At 41.2% G+C, this 17,267-nt stretch overlaps 1 protein-coding gene across 2 annotated transcripts in view; it reads left to right on the top strand.

Moving 5' to 3' along the window:
* LOC134400795 (transducin-like enhancer protein 1) overlaps positions 1–17,267 on the top strand; it is an 89,177-nt gene that overhangs the window by 14,601 nt on the left and 57,309 nt on the right. Inside the window, exons 5-6 of one of the 2 annotated variants that reach the window (XM_063129376.1) lie at positions 9,447–9,509; positions 10,753–10,827. In XM_063129376.1, the coding sequence (XP_062985446.1) occupies positions 9,447–9,509; positions 10,753–10,827 (138 nt within the window). Of the gene's footprint in view, positions 1–9,446; positions 9,510–10,752; positions 10,858–17,267 lie in introns of both variants that reach the window. The other variant, XM_063129375.1, reaches the window with a different exon arrangement.

Below are 17,267 nucleotides of genomic sequence, written 5' to 3'. Positions count from 1 at the left end.
ATAAAATGTTTAGTTGGGCAGGAGGGACCACTTGATGTCTCAGTAGATAGATCTAATAAACGAGTAAGACCCAATAGCTGTCCAGCATAAGTGAAATAATAATAATTTGGTCAGAGGTTATTATAGACATGTCTGCACCTGGTGCTTCTGCTGATTTGATGTGCCAGGAAGTGGGAGAAAAGGTTGTAACACTTGGGGGGGGGGGAGCTATAAACATGGAAGATGCAAAGGGAACAGGAAGTGCAAGTGACTTGTGCCTGATGTGTTTGTGATATGTATGTTTGTGTTGCTCTAGTGATATGTAAAACGTCCTCCCACATATTGTTTAAGTGTGTACCACACCTGTGATGCTTCCTAGTTCACGCCTCCCCACATTTTATTTTATTTTTAGGTTGGGTGGGTTAATACATGAGTTGGGTCTCTTAGAGAGCAGTGCTGTGCTCCCTAGTTAGTGTCACAGGAGCCATAGTTAGATAGTTCAGATTCTTCCCTCCCAGGCTGGAGATAGTGCCCTGAGGGGTGGGGGGAGTTGGAGATCTGATCCCCTGCTCCCATCCATCACAGTTGATGGAGAGAAACAAACTGGTTGCCTCTCTGAGGTTGGAAACTCTACATCTGAGAGAGAGGAAAGGGGGCATTTCAGTGGGCGGAGAGGGGAGGAAACCGGAGAGGACAGGATACAATTTATCCTGAGCCTCCTCCAGTCTATATCCCTCCCTCTATGAAGTGTCCTTGCTAGATGGATTGAAAAGCCCATCTAGCAAAAAAGCAAAGAACGAAGGATGGAGAGGCAAAGATTGCCTCCACTGCTCCTCCTGCTCTGCTGGCTTCAGCCTGGCAGGACATAGGAACCTCAGAAGCCTCCAAGTTTGACAGCTTCTGAGCGGTCATGGCGCAAGCCATAGGATTCCTTAAGGAACAAGTCAATGTGGGATGATCCAGTGCTGCCACTACTTCCAACCCTATACTCTCTCTAATTTGCCATTTGAATTCCTTGACTAGGAAGTATCACCCAATGGATGCCTCAGCTAGATTAACCTCTCTGGAAATTGCTTAAAATTGCTACCATAGGAATGATAAGTTTTTCCATGGTTGCCCAACCTAAATAGCTCCAACAGGCAGTTCTTTCCTCAATTTTGGACAGTGGACTTCCATTAACCATAATCAAAATACATAGTGATGGGAATATTTGCAGTGCACATATATTTCATGAGGTTCCGCGCTGGGGGGAAAAGCCATTTTGAGAGGTGCCATGAAGATTGCAAAACCATGCTGTCACACTTTCCAGCCATGCTGTCCATAGCCAATGTTTTCCCAAACTGCTACCACTTGAGGGGGGTGGGTGGAGAAGGAGAATGTGCTCCGTTGTCGCCTCATTGGAGACTTGTATTGCTTGATGTCGGGAAGTGTGTTGTATTTAAAAAGTGATAATATGCAGAGGAATGATATCTGTATGTAGTTGAATACACATACAGTTTGAAGAGCTTCCTAACATGAGGGAGCACCCGCTGCTTGTTTTCCACAACAGTGGGGATATGTCCATGTTTCCCTGATAGCTGCCTTCCTGCAAACAGTTTTGAACACACTTGCCAAAGGGTCTAAAAGTGCCCAAATGGGGCACATGTGCACATGTTTGCAAATGTGCTCCCAAACTTACACACACTTATAGCTAGGCTCAGCACTAGTATGTAGTTCTTATCTATTTGTAGGCAACAAAGTTCAGTCTGAGGTGGACGTGGAATTTGCAACAATAATCTTATTTTCAAACAGAAGAAGGAAAGAATGAGAGAACTGGTTCATTGCAGTAAGTCACCTTCAAAAGAAGAAACTGTCAGATGTCTTTAGTCGACAATGTTTAGTGAAGTTACAAATGTCATTTGTAAGAAATGTTTTACATTTACTCTGAGATGAGTGAGGCATTTCTGATGTTTGAGAGCAATATTAATGTTCTCTCAAGTACACAAACACCTGCTCCAATATATGCACATTTTTCTTCTTATGTGAGGACAACTAGCTGGAGGGGTGAGAGTTTTCGATGGTTGAACACTTTTTAATCTCAAGCTAGTTCCTACCACCTGAGAAGTGAAAAAATAATTAAGGGATGAGGCGGGAGAAGGGAACTGGATTATCTCACCCAAATAACAAATTGGGATGGAGGGGCGAGAATTGTTCTCTACTCTTCCTGCCCCCTCCTAGCTTTAAAAATATAATTGACTGCTTACATCAGGGGAAGGAGCTTGAAGGAAAAGACCTTTTAATGGTAATCCTTTTAACTAACGTAATGGAGCTACATTTTCTTACAATGAAGAAATCCAGGTCTTTTCACATCTCTCCCTTTGCTGTCCAGGTAATATATCTCCTTGATTTGAAGAAGTGCAACATGCCTTTCTTTATAATTTCAGAGAGTGGCTCTGAAAAATTTAGATGTGCCTTGGAGCACACGCAGCAAAATGTGTCTTCACCATTGAGAGTCCATAAAGATGAGTTTATGAAGGAAATTGGAGTACATGTTGATGAGGAGTTGCCTCTGATTGGAAAAGAGCCTTCAATATTCTGGCATAAAAGAATAGGTGGAATATAAATAGACGTTGTTTGTCTGGGATTTATTGTGTTTCATCACCAAGCTATAGTATAGGGATTATTAATAAGGATATTTGATTCATTTTTCAATAATTATTTACAAGTTCTTCGACATCTGTTGTCAAACAGGAATAGGAACTTTCAGTCCTCCTGGCACATGGGCTCTGGCCCAATTCATCCATGCAGCAGAATGAGTTGGTAGAATGGACTACACCCCTTTCATACAGCAAGTGGGGAAACCCACTTTTGAATGCTCCACATGTTCGTCTTTGTTCTTAACTCCCTCAAGTAGAAAACAGAGGGCTGGCCCAAGTCTCCCCTTTGAGGTGCTAATTGGCTTGGGAGGAATCCAAGGCAGAGCTTTCAGAGCTTTTTTGCATGCAGAAGGTCCTAGGTTCAATCCTGACTTCTCCAGGTAGGACTAGGAAAGAATCCGGGCTGAAACCTCAGCAGAGCTGCTGCCAGTCAGTGTTGACAGTACTGGGCTAGGTGGACCGATGGCCTGACTCAGTATAAGGTAGCTTCCTTTGTTCCTCAGTATAGAACCACGTTCTGCTGATGTTGTCTCAGGCCTTAACTATCAAGCAAGAAAATGAGCAAACCTGTATGTGTGCTGCTACCTCACAGCCGTTGCAAAAGGTCAGCCATGGAGTACATTCACACTCCTTCTCTTGCTCACTCCTTATCACCTCGACTTATTAGGCAAGGAGGTGTCTGGTTAAATTCCTACTCTGCTGTCCTTCTTGGATGTAAGCTTTACACATCAGGGAGTTTGGGAATGAGCATGCTAGCTCCATCCCACCTCCGGCTCTTCTAATTGTCCTCTACACGTGGAGGTCAACTGTTTTTAAAGGAGAGCTTCATCTGAAAAATTCTCCAAAAACTTCACTGAAAATTTTAGAATCCATATTTCCCAGAGTCCTTACTCACAAGGAAAACTATGAATACAGCTCTAGTGGCAAGCACTGGGCATTATGTGTATTTATTTGTTTTAAGCCCCAGGTGCAAAGTGACATTTTCTCCCTGTATTAACTTCCGCTTCCCACAGTCACAGTAGCTCCAGACTTAGACAGCAACACACACACAAATCCAAGCAAAGATTTTCAACCCACAGTACATAATTATAATTCCTGAGGGCTGTAAATACTCTGTGAAGGTGCCACAATTGGTATGTGGATTCAACACTGTACAGGCATAGTGTAGATTATTAACCAAATCTTCCATTTGAACATAGAAACCGTTTAAATTTACAAATCTTTGCATCTTCCTTCAGTGGAAAAACTAACCTGGGAAAACTGATGGATTTAGGAAAGGGTTTGTTAGTTTTTTTAAAAAAACACCACACATTTTTAATAGCAACCAATCTGGGCTAAAGGATTCTTGTTTACTCCTTCTGAAAGCATAGGAAAAACTGTGTGCAGTCATTAATAGGGTTAGGATTTTTAATGGGCTTATTTAAAGCTGATGCAAGCCTTTCTTTTTCTCTTTTTCTTTTTCAGTAGTGAGCCTTTGACAAAATGGCAAATAACAGCACTTGTAGCTGGCTATATTTTAGGTCAAAAAACTTTTAAGAACAAGAAGAGTCTCCCCTTCCACAAATGACAAACAATTTCAGCCTCAACTTCATCTTGCAAAATGCAGCTGAATTCCTTCATGTTAATTTTAATGATCCTTCAAAAAGGAGGGCAGCACTTGAGTCTGGGGGCCGGGCGAGCTTGTCATTTACAAATAAATCAAAAGGCCATCATTGCAATTGCAAAGACTAATGACTAAAGTTCCTGTGTACTCTTTGATAGGCCCCACACTCAAGCCAGCTATTAAAAATGAATGCCTTCAAGAGGCCTTGCATTAAGAACATAAACAATTAAGGGCACTTGAGCTTCTCCACAGAAAGCTGCCATACAAACACAAGGGCTTTCACGTGAGGCACCGACCCCTGCAATCTGCTTTGCTAGTGAGCCAAGGAGAATGTGGGCAATTAGTGTTGATGTATCTGCTCTCTGCAATGACTTCTTTTATCCCTCATTGTTTTAACTGTTCTCCATATTTGCAGATCAGAAATCTAACGATAAACTGTGTAAAACTGGCGACAGCTCCGAAGTCATGAATACTACATGAACTTTTGAGGCTGTGACAGGCATTTCCGAGATTTATTACCATCTATATTTTATATCTCTAAAGCATGGCTTATGTTTTGATTGGCTGACTGGTTTGGGTTTGTTCACCCTCCCACCCCCCACTAGAGGTTGAATTCTGGTCTCTCAGTATTTTTGGAGTTAGTTTGTTTTTTTAAAAAATGATGTAAGCTTGTCTCGGTTCTATACCTAAAGTTTCCATGATTGCCTGCAGGATATTTCAAAGTAGTTGTGGTCTTGGGTTCTTACAAAAGAAGAAAGAAAAGAAAGTGTACTTAATTTATGTATTGAGTTAAAGTTCAGTTAAAGTTTATCTTGCTTTCAGATAGAGAAAATTACAGGAACTGAGTCTGTGTCTTACAGCTGCATCTGATATTGACAAATAATTCCTGGTATAGCCACTCAGATTAGTTTTCTGTTAAATTTGCTAAATGAATACTTTTCAGTTGATGTTGTACATGATTTTTAATGCTGGCATAAGAATGGGAATGTATTCTAAGTGATGTCTGTTCTTGGAATGCACTCTTTCGTGCATGTCCTGAGTACACTGACAGCCAGTGTGGTATAGTAGTTAGAGTGTTGGACTAGGACTGGGGAGTCCGGGGTCCAAGTCCCCACTCAACCATGAAGCTCACTGAATGACTCTAGGCCTAACCTCCCTCACAGGGTTGTTGTGAGCATAAAATGGAGAGAAGGACGAGGGTCATGTATGTTGCCTTGGGCTCGTTGAAGGAAAAGATGGGATATAAATGTAGCAAACAAACATTGCATAGTTTTGATGTCTCAAAATGGATTCAGTTTCCCACTCTGTCAAAACCTTTTGGAGCGGAACTTGCTGGTTCTACTCATCCCTGACTACCATCCAAGCACTCATTCTCCCTCACAGTGTCTTCTAGAAGGGCTTAAAATCTGACAAGAGTACAACACCACTGCTTAGGCAGTTCTGAAAGCCATGCTAACAGTGCAGAATATACATTGTAAATAAATAAAACATAAACATGCAGAAATTTTTGCCAAAAAACATAATGTTTGGGTGTGATGAGAATCTCTGGATTCTCTGTGCCATGGTAACCCATGAGATTATGTAATGTTTGGTAATCTTATGCTTAGCTGGGACTAAATAATAGTAGCTACTAGCTTTGGAGTCCTAACGTACATCCAAATGGTGTGGTAAACTTTCCTTAGAGCTGGAAAACGTTGAACATACTTCAGATAAATTGTGGTAAGCTGGGATACATACAACTATTTCATGTCAAGTGTGGTATAGATTAATGGTTTGAAATGCTCTAAATGCCCAGAAATAAGGCCTGTTAGTGAAGTTTTAAAACTTTTGGTTGTGACCCTCTAGAATATGGTGCCTGCAATGCAAACAAACCTTGACTGACTGTCCTTCCACCCAACACATAAAATAATAGATATTTCTTAAGACACAATTTTATGCATGTTTCAGCAGAAAAAAGCCCTGAAGTCCCAGCATTCCCCAGCCAGCATGGGAGTTGTAGGACTTTTGCTCAAGGCACTGGCCAGCTTTAAAAAGAATTGGGTGGCATCTGGACTTGATTCAGACATTATTTTATCTCTGATTAATTTTTAAACAAGGTGTATAATTTTAATCCATTTAGGCAGTTCAGAATTTCAAGTGAATTAGCTTTCTGCTTTGCAAACTGAGCTCCAATGCTACATCCATCCATTCATTCTGTCCCTTTCCCAAACAGTCATCTAATTGTATTCTACCCAGCTATGCCTTATCTTTAACTTAGACCATAGCTAGACAGGGCGAAATCCCGGGGTGATCCCAGGGATCGTCCCTGTGCGTCCACATGATGCACAGAGCATCCTGGGAGCAGGGAAGGATGATCCCTCCCTTTCCCTGAGATCTCACCCTCCCTTTTGAGCCCGCTTTTTCCAAAGTCTTGGACTGATCCCGAGACGCAGAACATGTGTGCGGGCGTTGCGGTTTGTCCTGGTTCCTCACGGTTCCTCATGAGGAGCTGGGACCAGCGCATGGGGTGCAGAGCTCCTCAGGAACTCTGTGCCCATTGGGGCTGGGGTGGCAGGAGCAGGAAAATTAATTTAAAACTTAAAAAACCCTCTCCCATCGAGGTCGGTACGCGCCACATGTAAACAGAGGGGGAGATCTTGCGATAAAAATATCGTGAGATACTCACCCCTCCGTAGGTCTAGCTGAGGCCTTAGTTTAAGGTAGGGCTGTGCACGGACCATCCGATCTGCTCTGGATCCCGACCTGCAACTTTCAGATCGGGTCTGCTCCGCTTTCGGCTGATCCGCCTATGCTCCGCTCCGCAGCGGGGCTCCAGGTCCAGATCGGTGCTTCGTGTTTTCCCCCCATAGACTTGCATTGAACATGTTAAACGCCTATAACTTTTTACGTTTTCAAGTTAGAAACATCAAAATGGGCACCATGAGAGCTTCTAAATGTATTCATGCCCATTTTGAAGGAAATCTGAGCATGCCCTGATTTTTTGGGAATATTTAAAAAATCCCCCCCTTTTCAGAAATGCAGTTATCTCCGTCATTTTTCCAGATACAGACCTCTAACTGGGCACTATCACAGCTTTCACACATATTCATGCCCAAATTGAGGGAAATCCAAGCATGCCCTGATTTGGGGGGAAATTTTAAAGTTTTAACCCTCAATCCTATCCCTAATTAACAAAAGTGCATACATCTCTGTCACTTTTAAAGTTAGAAACATCAAAATGGGCACCATGAGAGCTTCTAAATGTATCCAGATTCATGCCCATTTTGAAGGAAATCCGAACATGCCCTGAATTTTGGGAAATATTTAAAGTTAAACCTAAATCAGAATCTTCCTCTCAGGTAACCATGCAAAAAATGAACACAGGTAACTTCAACATAAAAAAATATTAAACAGGGTGAGCGTACAGATGCTTGGGTCGCAATACTTCTAAAAACATAATTTCTTTCATGCTATGAACTCAATTGTTGTAAACCGCCCAGAGAGCTTCAGCTGTGGGGCGGTATATAAATGTAATAAAATAAATAAGTAAAAAATAAATGTCAACGTGCTATTACGTGTTGGTTTTTCAAGATGCATGCCCCCACAAACACCTCCATCATAGTTCACACACTCCAGTGTATGCCCAGCCAATAACTGTAATATAACAATAAAAATACTAATAATCACAACAAAAAGAAGAATTAGAACAAAAACGCTGTCTGTCTTAATTACCAGTAAGGGGAAAGTGGATGTGCCCAGTGGGACAGTGAGGACTGTACCACCAGTCATTTGGCTGGTCCTGTCTAGGTACCTGCCTTTGAGAAGCCACATCACACATCAACTCGTGCAACTCATTGGCTTCTTTCCACTGTTACCCTTTGAAGGGTTCTGATTACCCCAAGGGCAGTGGGCACAGAGCACGTCCACATGCCGTATAGCACATCATCCACTTGCACCACATCTCTTCAGTTGTTCACCAAGGTTATGGTGGGTACCTTGTGGTGCTGTGGTGCCTATCTGTTATTTTACTTTGTATATTATTTAAGGTTGTGTGTGTGAGTTTGCTGGGGCTACTGCTTCACCAATCCACTACAAACTGGAAACAGTCCGAGCCAAAGACAAAGAAATAAAAGTTACTAAGTATCCCATTTTGCTTATTCCCCCCCCTCCAACATTGGGATTGGAGGATGCTTCACATAGGCTGATCACTTATCATGATTGGGAGATGAACCTGTCAATCAAAGTTCAAAAAAATAGGTTCCCCCTACCGCTTTACCCATGCTATAAAAATTAATAGCAAGCAAACCGCACAACAAAAAAGTCTGAAAATCGACAGAAATGACCTCCAATCGTCACTCTCTAAGCACAGTAAGTTTCAGAGATGTAGCTTTAAAAACAAAGAAGTTATAGGCGTTCTTTCGCCTAATGCAATCCTATGTGAAAAAAGTTCCAAAATGGCGGGCGGAGCCTCACAACTAAGTGGATCGCTCTGCAAATGGGCGACCTGCTTCATGACGCTTCACTTTGGCCCCGACCCGGTTCTGCCTTTGGCGGAGGCGAATCAGGCCGCTCCGCTATCGCTTCTACGAAGCGGAGCGGAGCACAGCCCTAGTTGAAGGCATACCAAACTGGGTGGAGAGTGTACAAGTGCTGCTCACACCTTCCCTGAATTGAGAACCTGCTTAACCTCACCCCCCACCCCCCAAAAAAGATTCTGGAATCATTTTTATCCCCTTCCACAGATATGACCTTACTAGGAATGCACACTCTCATGCCAGTTGTACTTGCTTAGAAACTTCAAAATATAACATATGCTGTTTCTTTTAAGGATGCTTGCTACTAAAATGTTGTTCTTTCCTTATCTAAACATTTAATTTGATCAGATGCTATATTTAATCTGCTGCTGCTGCAGTGTAATAAAGATGTTGAAGACAAATGGTTTAATATAGTGACCTAATAACTTGAAAAACAATAGATTTGTCAGTCTTTTAACCAGTGGTTTACTTGCTAATGAGCTACTTAATGAAGAATAGATTTGTGCTCTAATATGTGTAGATATGAGGTACTGAAGACATAACAGATGTCCTTAGGCAGACTGAACCTTGCCCTGATTAACCACATACATTCTAGACAGTTTATGTAATGTTGGCCTAATTTAAAGTTTTATAACAATTGTACTTCACATGCTTTTCCAAATTAACTCGTATATAATAGCATCTTTTAATCCAAATATTTGCTTTCCTCTATAGACAGAAATTGCCAAGAGATTGAATACAATCTGTGCACAAGTCATCCCATTTTTGTCTCAAGAAGTAAGTACAAATGTTCAGCTGTTTAAAGTGAAATTATGTTGCATCTTTTTTTGTAAATTAGCTAATTTTTAAGATGTTAATTTTATCAAAATTCACAAGAGTGAGGAACATCTGTTGTATCTAAAGTATGCAAGCCCCCTGTTAATTTGGTCTAGCAGATGAGATGAGATACACCAACTGTATAACTGGTGAAATAGCTCAACCACAAAATTATTCTTTCCAGCACAGGGGGAGGCAGACTTATAAAGATTATCAAGAGTTTTTTTAATGCCAGTATTAGCTTGGCAGCTGCTAGTCTAGCCATTTGTTAAATTCTATGTAAATAAAAATGTTGGCATTTGGTACTAGCACCTTAAAACGTTTTGAATAGCGTTTGTAAAATACAGTTCCTTTTAAAAAAGAAGTCAAATATAACTTACCAAAAATTGGTTGGAATCCTAATATCTATGGATGCATAACTCACACAAGAGAGTGAATGTGGTGATGCTTGCTAAATTGCCATTTCATGAAAAAAACTTATTACCATTTATATCTGGCTTGTAGGATTGTGGCATTTGACATTGCTGGAAACACCCAATCCTGTTCAGTTTAGATATTTCAACAGTGGGTAAAAAAGTAATGGTTTTGACCTACATTGCTGCCCTTAAGCAATGTCCTTGGTTAGCTTTGGACACCAACATAATACCACTATAAGTGTCATTAAGCTCAATTTTTGAACTTTGTCCCTTAACACATATTTTGCTGGAGCAGCAGTTTGTAGAATCAGACTACAGTACATTGTTAAAGGTTCCAGAAATAATGTCATTATGATGTATGTTATATCTTAGAGAGTTTTCCTAAGGTGGTTGCAAAAGTAGCTCTCTGTGTGTTGAATCTTGATCATTTACTGATTTTTGTAGTGAACACAGGTGATATTTATCCATATCAATTTTGGAAACTGATGGGTTCACTTGTGGAACAGCTGTAATAGAAAAGTCTGAATTTTAAAAATTTGAGGATTTGTTCCTGTTGGAAAACAAGTCACATCCTACCCATTTTCCACACAGAGTGCTGCTTGGGAGTATTCCTGCTCCATAATAAAAGCAACCTTCTCCTACTAAGTTCAGTTAGGGTGCATGTTTGGGCAGACGGAAGTGGCTGGCTGGGGAATGGTGGGAGATGCAGGACTTTTGTCTGTAAACATGCATGGATTCTGCCCTCAGTGGTTGTTCCAGTAATGGAAATGACATGTTTGTCTTTCCAGCATCAACAGCAAGTGGCTCAAGCGGTAGAACGTGCCAAACAAGTGACCATGGCTGAGCTGAATGCCATCATCGGGGTACGTGGCCTTCCAGGTCTACCTCCTACAGTGTGTATAACCAGCTTTCCTTTCTTATTGCTTTGATAGTTTTGATGTGTTAATGTTTGATATGTAACAACTGCTTTGATATTTAATGCTAGTTCTTAAGTATTTTTTTATCTTGGCACCTGCTCGTTTCTAAAATTGGTAGAATTACTGAAAGCGTAGTTTCTAAGATGTTGTTGCCTATTTTAGGCCTATGTATCAGTCATATAGTACTATTTTTAGATTTGTGGTATTGCTCCATTTTATCATTTGGAATTTGGGAGTTAGTAGGTGTAAAACCAGAGACTACCCAAACTGAAATAACAATTCCTGGGATTAACAGACTATATTTGTTGCATTTGAGTCTTTCAATAATCTTTTCTTTTCTTTTCTTTCTTTCTTTCTTTCTTTCTTTCTTTCTTTCTTTCTTTCTTGTCTCCCCTCCCCCTTTTTTATTTTTTGGGATCCACCTTAACTTTCTTAAAGTATAGAGGACATTTGCTTGCTTTTCTGAGCTGGGAGGAGTGAATGTGAGGAAGAGTTCAGAAGCCTTTGTTTCTGCTCAACCATAGTTTGTCACTTCAATTAGACAGACAAACTGTGGTTTACATTAATGTTGGTCCATTTGAAATCATAGTTACCGAAGTTGGCTTGTTTAAACTAACCATAATTAAAATTGACCACAGTTCTGAGCAAGCTGCACTTGTGGTAAGCAACACTTAAGCCAAAGCAAATGTTTCCAAACTCCTCCTGATTGCACAGGAGGAGGAGAAGGAAGGGAGAGTGCTCAAACTGAAGGCTCACTGTGGCTCATTCCTGCCACGCTAATCTATGGTTTAGCATGATGTGCGAACTCTACCATAGTGTATGCTAGGGAGTGAATGTTGATAGCAAGTAACTAACTTGGCTTGCATTATTGAACTTCATGAGTCATACATTTCATATACTGCCTAAGTTTATTTCCCAAGTTTTGTTACTATGCTCTAGAAATATCACATATGCAAAAGGAGTTGAAAGAAGTGGTCCTCCTCCTTCTGATTTTATTCATATGCAAGTGCCTTGAGCAGATTCAAATTATTCATTTATCAATTTATGTTAATTGCTTGTGAGAAGATGCCCTGCTGGTCTTTATCGTTCCCTCAGACACTTTGTAATGATAATTAGACATGCTGCTGTATGGATTAACGGTGCCATAGTCCAACGACGTCTACAGACAATGGGACCAGTTAATCCATCTGTGCTTAAAATTACATCCCAACTGGAGATGGAAAAAAACATAAGAGCGAGGGAGGATTAAAAGAATGAGCCTCAGCTTGAAAACTCTCCTTTTATCAGTTTCTCAATTGTAGATCTGCTGTCGCTTTGCCTGTGGTAAGCTATTGGCAGTCAATTAGGTGAAATAAACTGGGAGAGTGACCTTCATTTCCTTTTAATAGCTATTCCTCCCTGCAATGGGGAGTGTCAGTGGATTTTCAGCTTAAATTTCATTCAAGCTGCTTTATTACACTTGACAGATTAGCTTTGCATAAACATAACCCCCTCTCGAACCAGAACCTTATTTCTCTCCCTCCTCCTATCCAATCAGTTACTTCAAAAATAATAATTAAATTTCTGTATGTCTGCTGTCTTCACGACCCTTGCTGGTCTAATAAATTCTTAACTTGAGGGTTCAGCTCAAATGTTCACCCGGTCTCTTTCTGTATGTGCTAATTGATTTAACAAACACCTCTAAAGTAAGAGCTATATTTTAAAAAAATACCTCAGATATACTTACTGAGCCTCTTCACAGACATGCAACAGTGAAAATAGCTTTTAAAAATTAACTGAAAACTTTGAACACTGGACCATGAAGCTTTTTTTTTTTTAACGTCTAGCTGGGTTTATAGTTGCTACAGAGTGCCCCATATTCCTCAGGTTTGTACAGCTCTGACCCAAGAAAACAATACTGTGGGTTCATTGTTTTGCAACCTCCATTCAACTGAATGCCAGTTGCACACTGTGTGAAGGCCCTGTTTTATTTTTAATAGTAATTTTGTAAAGAATCAAACCATTCATTAATATAATGAGCTAATTTCATTTTAATTTGGTATTAAAACGTCATTTTTTAAAAAAAACTTTCAGCAGATGCAGTTTTGCCTCAGACACAGGGCAATTGTACACATCTTTACTTCAAAGAAAGTCTCACTGAATTCAGTATGGCTCACTCCCTAGTCAATGAGCATAGGATTGTAGCCTTATAGCACTTGAGGTATTGACATGTTTCTGCCAGCAGAAATATCTTTCAGTTTTCAGTGAGTACTCATAAATGCTACACGCGTTCCTATCTTGCCCAAACTACCACAGTCTAGCCTTTTCCCCAATCTAAGCTTCTTGCGCAGCTGATATGACAATTCTATTATAGCCTGAAGAACAGTTGTCTGAACTGCAAACCTCACTACTACAACTACTTTTTTTAAAAAAAACAAAACACCCAAAACATTTCCACCGAGTTGGTCCAATAAGAGATCATCTCTCCCTTTGCACATTTGTATACATCAATAATTATCTTATGCCGCACAATAAGTTTCATGCTCTGACATATGCTTGATTTGTTTGAAAGGGATTGTGTGCACTCTGGAAAATTGGAGTAGCATAAAATTGGGCTGACAATTCAGTGGACCTTTGCTCCTCTTCATTGAACATGCACTGTGTCAGCCCGTCTCCCCAGAGGGGAGGAGGCATCAGGAGCCTGTCTGTTCCTACAAGCAGCAGCTGCACTGGAAGTAAACGCAGCCCAGTTTGATAGCAGCTGTCAGTATTGTTCAGAGACCCAACTTAGTGTAAAGAACAATAGTGGGGCCATGCTCTTAAACTGCAGTGTCTTTCAAGCTAATAAAAGAAATAGTAATTTAACGGTTTAGACATCTATTGTGAGCCTGAAAGATCATGAAAGACTTCTTTTTAAAATGCAAATCGGCTGGTGCATTCTCCAACATTAGAAACACAATCCAGTAGCCAGTGGCTTAACAGTGCTAAAAATATTTCTGTTCCATAAAAGTCGGAGCTGCACAGAGGTAGAATGCATTGGGGAAATAGGTTAAGCATATTCCTAAGAGGTGTTCTTTAAATAGTTTACTGTGCATAGTAAACTGCACTCTTAGGGCTTCTCCGTGAGAGGTGGTTTTTTTGTTTTTTTTAAAGGCTCTGCATTCCGGCATGGGATAATGATATCAAATAATTGTTTCTAATTCCTTTGCCATTTTAAGTGAGGATGACCTACTAGTGGCAAGACTGAATGTGTGTTCCCATTTGACACATGAATTGAGGGGCAGCAGGGAAGTGTGTGTGTGTGTGTGTGTATTTTGGGTTGGGGAGAAACAAACCTTTAATTAGCAAAAAATGAGAAATTACACATGTTTTGCAATATAGAGAAAAACTGATATTGGGAGAAGGTAAAAAATGGATCTCTCTGCCAAAGAGAACCTATTAGTTTCTATTCATATAGTAGAATTTATAGTGTGTTACGCAACACAATTGTTTATTTATTTTGTGCATTCACGTACCGCCCCATAGCTGAAGGTCTCTGGGTGGTTTACAAAGATTAAAAACATTGAACATTACAAACAGATATACAAAAATTAAAAGCATAAAAGCATTACATACCAACTATAATATGTTGTTAAAAGCCTGGTAGAAGAGAAGAGTCTTAATCTGGTGCCCAAAAGATAACTATGTTGGCACCAAGTGAGCCTTGTTGGGGAGATCGTTCCATAATTGGGGGGCCACCATTGAAAAGATCCTCTCCCTTGTTGCCATCCTCTGAGCTTCCTTTGGAGTAGGCAGTTGGTGGAGAACATTGGATGTTTTATTTTATTTATTTATTTATTTATTACGTTTTTATACTGCCCAATAGCCGAATCTCTCTGGGCTGTTCACAAAAATTAAAACCATAATAAAACAACCAACAGTCTAAAAACACAAATACAAAATACAGTATAAAAAGCACAACCAGGATAAAACCATGCAGCAGAAGTTGATATAAGATTTAAATACAGAATTAGAACAGTAAAATTTAAATTTAAGTTAAAATTAAGTGTTAAAATACTGAGAGAATAAAAAGGTCTTCAGCTGGCGACGAAAGGACTACAGTGTAGGCGCCACGCAGACTTCTCTGAGGAGCTCATTCCACAGCCAGGGTGCCACAGATGGTGAGCATAGTGTACGAGTAATTTCATGTCACTACTCCCTACTCCCTACTCCCACTCCCAACTCAGCCAGTCATTCCAGAAAGATACCATGGTCGATGGTATCGAAAGCCGCTGAGAGATCGAGTATCAACAGAGTCACACTCCCCCTGTCTTTCTCCCAACCTAGGTCATCATACAGGGCGACCAAGGCTGTTTCCATGCCAAAACCAGGCCTGAAACCCGACTGAAATGGATATAGATAATCAGTCTCATCCAAGAGTGTCTGGAGCTGGCCCACAACCACTCGCTCAAGGACGTTGTCCAGGAATGGAATGTTTGCCACTGGCCTATAGTTATTAAGATTTTCCAAGTCCAGGGAAGACTTCTTCAGGAGTGGTCACACTACTGCCTCTTTCAGATGGCCCGGGACCACTTCCTCTCGCAGCGAGGCATTGATCACTTCCCTGGTCCAGCTGGCTGTTCCATCTCTGCTAGCTTTTATTAATCAAGAGGGGCAAGGATCCAATTCGGAGGTGGTTGCACAATCCTGTCCAAGCACCTTGTCAACATCCTCGAGCTGTACCAACTGAAATTCTTCCAAGAAAACAGGACAAGGCTGTGCTCTGGATACCTCACTTGATTCACCTGTTATAACACTGGAGTCTTAAGTCATGGCAGATGCCAAAGGTTTATTCTGGAAGCGCCTACCAAATTTATTACAGTGGGCCTCAGGTGGTTCTACCACGTCCTCGGGGCCGGCATGTAATAGGCCTCTGGAAAACTCTGGAAAGCTCCACTGGGCGGCAGATTGATGATTTGATAATGGTAGCAAGGTGTTTTTTGCTGCCCTCCTTGCCCCTGAATATACCTTACTATAGACACTTAATAGGGTTTGATTTCATCCACTAGGAGTTCTTTTCCATCTGCCCTCAAGCCGTCTCCTATTTTGTTTCACTGCTCTCAGCTCTGTGGTATACCATGGAGCTGTATGAGCTCTACTCAGGAGAGGGTGCTCAGGAGCAATCATGTCAACCACCCGGGTCATTTATTATTATTATTAATAATAATATTTATTTATAAAGCACCATCAATGTTCATGGCGCTGTACAGAATAAAACAAAACAATCTGCCATATGGCTTACAATCTGAAATCACAGTAACAGACAGGGGAGGGAGGGGAAAAATCGGGGTACCACAGATCAACCAGGGTTTTGACAGAAGCATCAGCCCTATCAGCTGGAAAACTCCCCATAGCCCTTTGGAAACCATCCAGATCCATTAGTCTCCTGGGGCGGACCATCTTAATAGGTACCCCCACCCTTGCAGAGGGGAAAAACTGTTGTAAGTCTAAACCTTAGCAAGCAGTGATTTGACTATGGCAAAGGGACTGATGTGAGGTCCCCCACTTTCAGATCACCATCGCCATGTCCAGTTGTGAAAAACAGGCCTAGAGTATGCCCTGCTACATGCGTTGGGCTGACGGCAGGTTGGGATAGTCCCATGGTTGTCATGGAAACAATGAAATCCTGAGCTGCCCTGGATAAGGTGCCCCCAGTGTGAATGTTGACATCCCCCAGAACCAAAAGTCTGGGGGAACTCAGCCGTACACCCGAGACCACCTCCGTCAGCTCACCTAGGGAGTCTTGAGCAGCGGGCTGGGCAGTACGACAACAGAATCCCTAATCTGTCCTGCTGACCCAACACAAGGTGCAAACTCTCTAGACCAGTAGTCACATGGACAGGGAGCTTGGAGAGGGAGGGGGAGTTCCTATAGACCACAGCAACCCCCTCCCTCCCTGGCCCTCAGGTCTACCCTGAGACTGAACAAGTACCCCGGTGGGCATAGCTGGGAGAGACTGACTCCTCCCTGCTCTTGGGCCAGATCTACACTAATGCTTTAAAGCGCTTTATAACAGTTTAAAAGCGCTTTAAAGCACTATAAAACTGTTATAAAGCGCTTTAAAGCAATAGTGTAGATCCGGCCTTGGTTATACATGCCAGATTGGCTGCCTCATCCACAATTAAGTGTTACTGCTTTGGAAACAAATGTAGAAAGGCAGGTTGGGAAAATATGTGCATCTCACTATATGAAGACAGTTTTTGTTCATGTTTGATGTAAAAAGTTGCCTCCAATTAACTAATTTTTTATTAAGTGAGATAGTGAATGGCAAACTAAGCACCTTTAAAAAGGAAAGAAAAAAAGGTTTAATGTGGAACCCTGTTTTTCAATGTTTAAGCATGGTAGTATATTTTCCCTTGGAGTGGAGA

The sequence above is a fragment of the Elgaria multicarinata genome, chromosome 6 (assembly GCF_023053635.1).
Source record: "Elgaria multicarinata webbii isolate HBS135686 ecotype San Diego chromosome 6, rElgMul1.1.pri, whole genome shotgun sequence".
Classification (NCBI taxonomy): Eukaryota; Metazoa; Chordata; class Lepidosauria; order Squamata; family Anguidae; genus Elgaria; species Elgaria multicarinata.
This window is presented reverse-complemented; position numbering and strand designations above follow the sequence as displayed.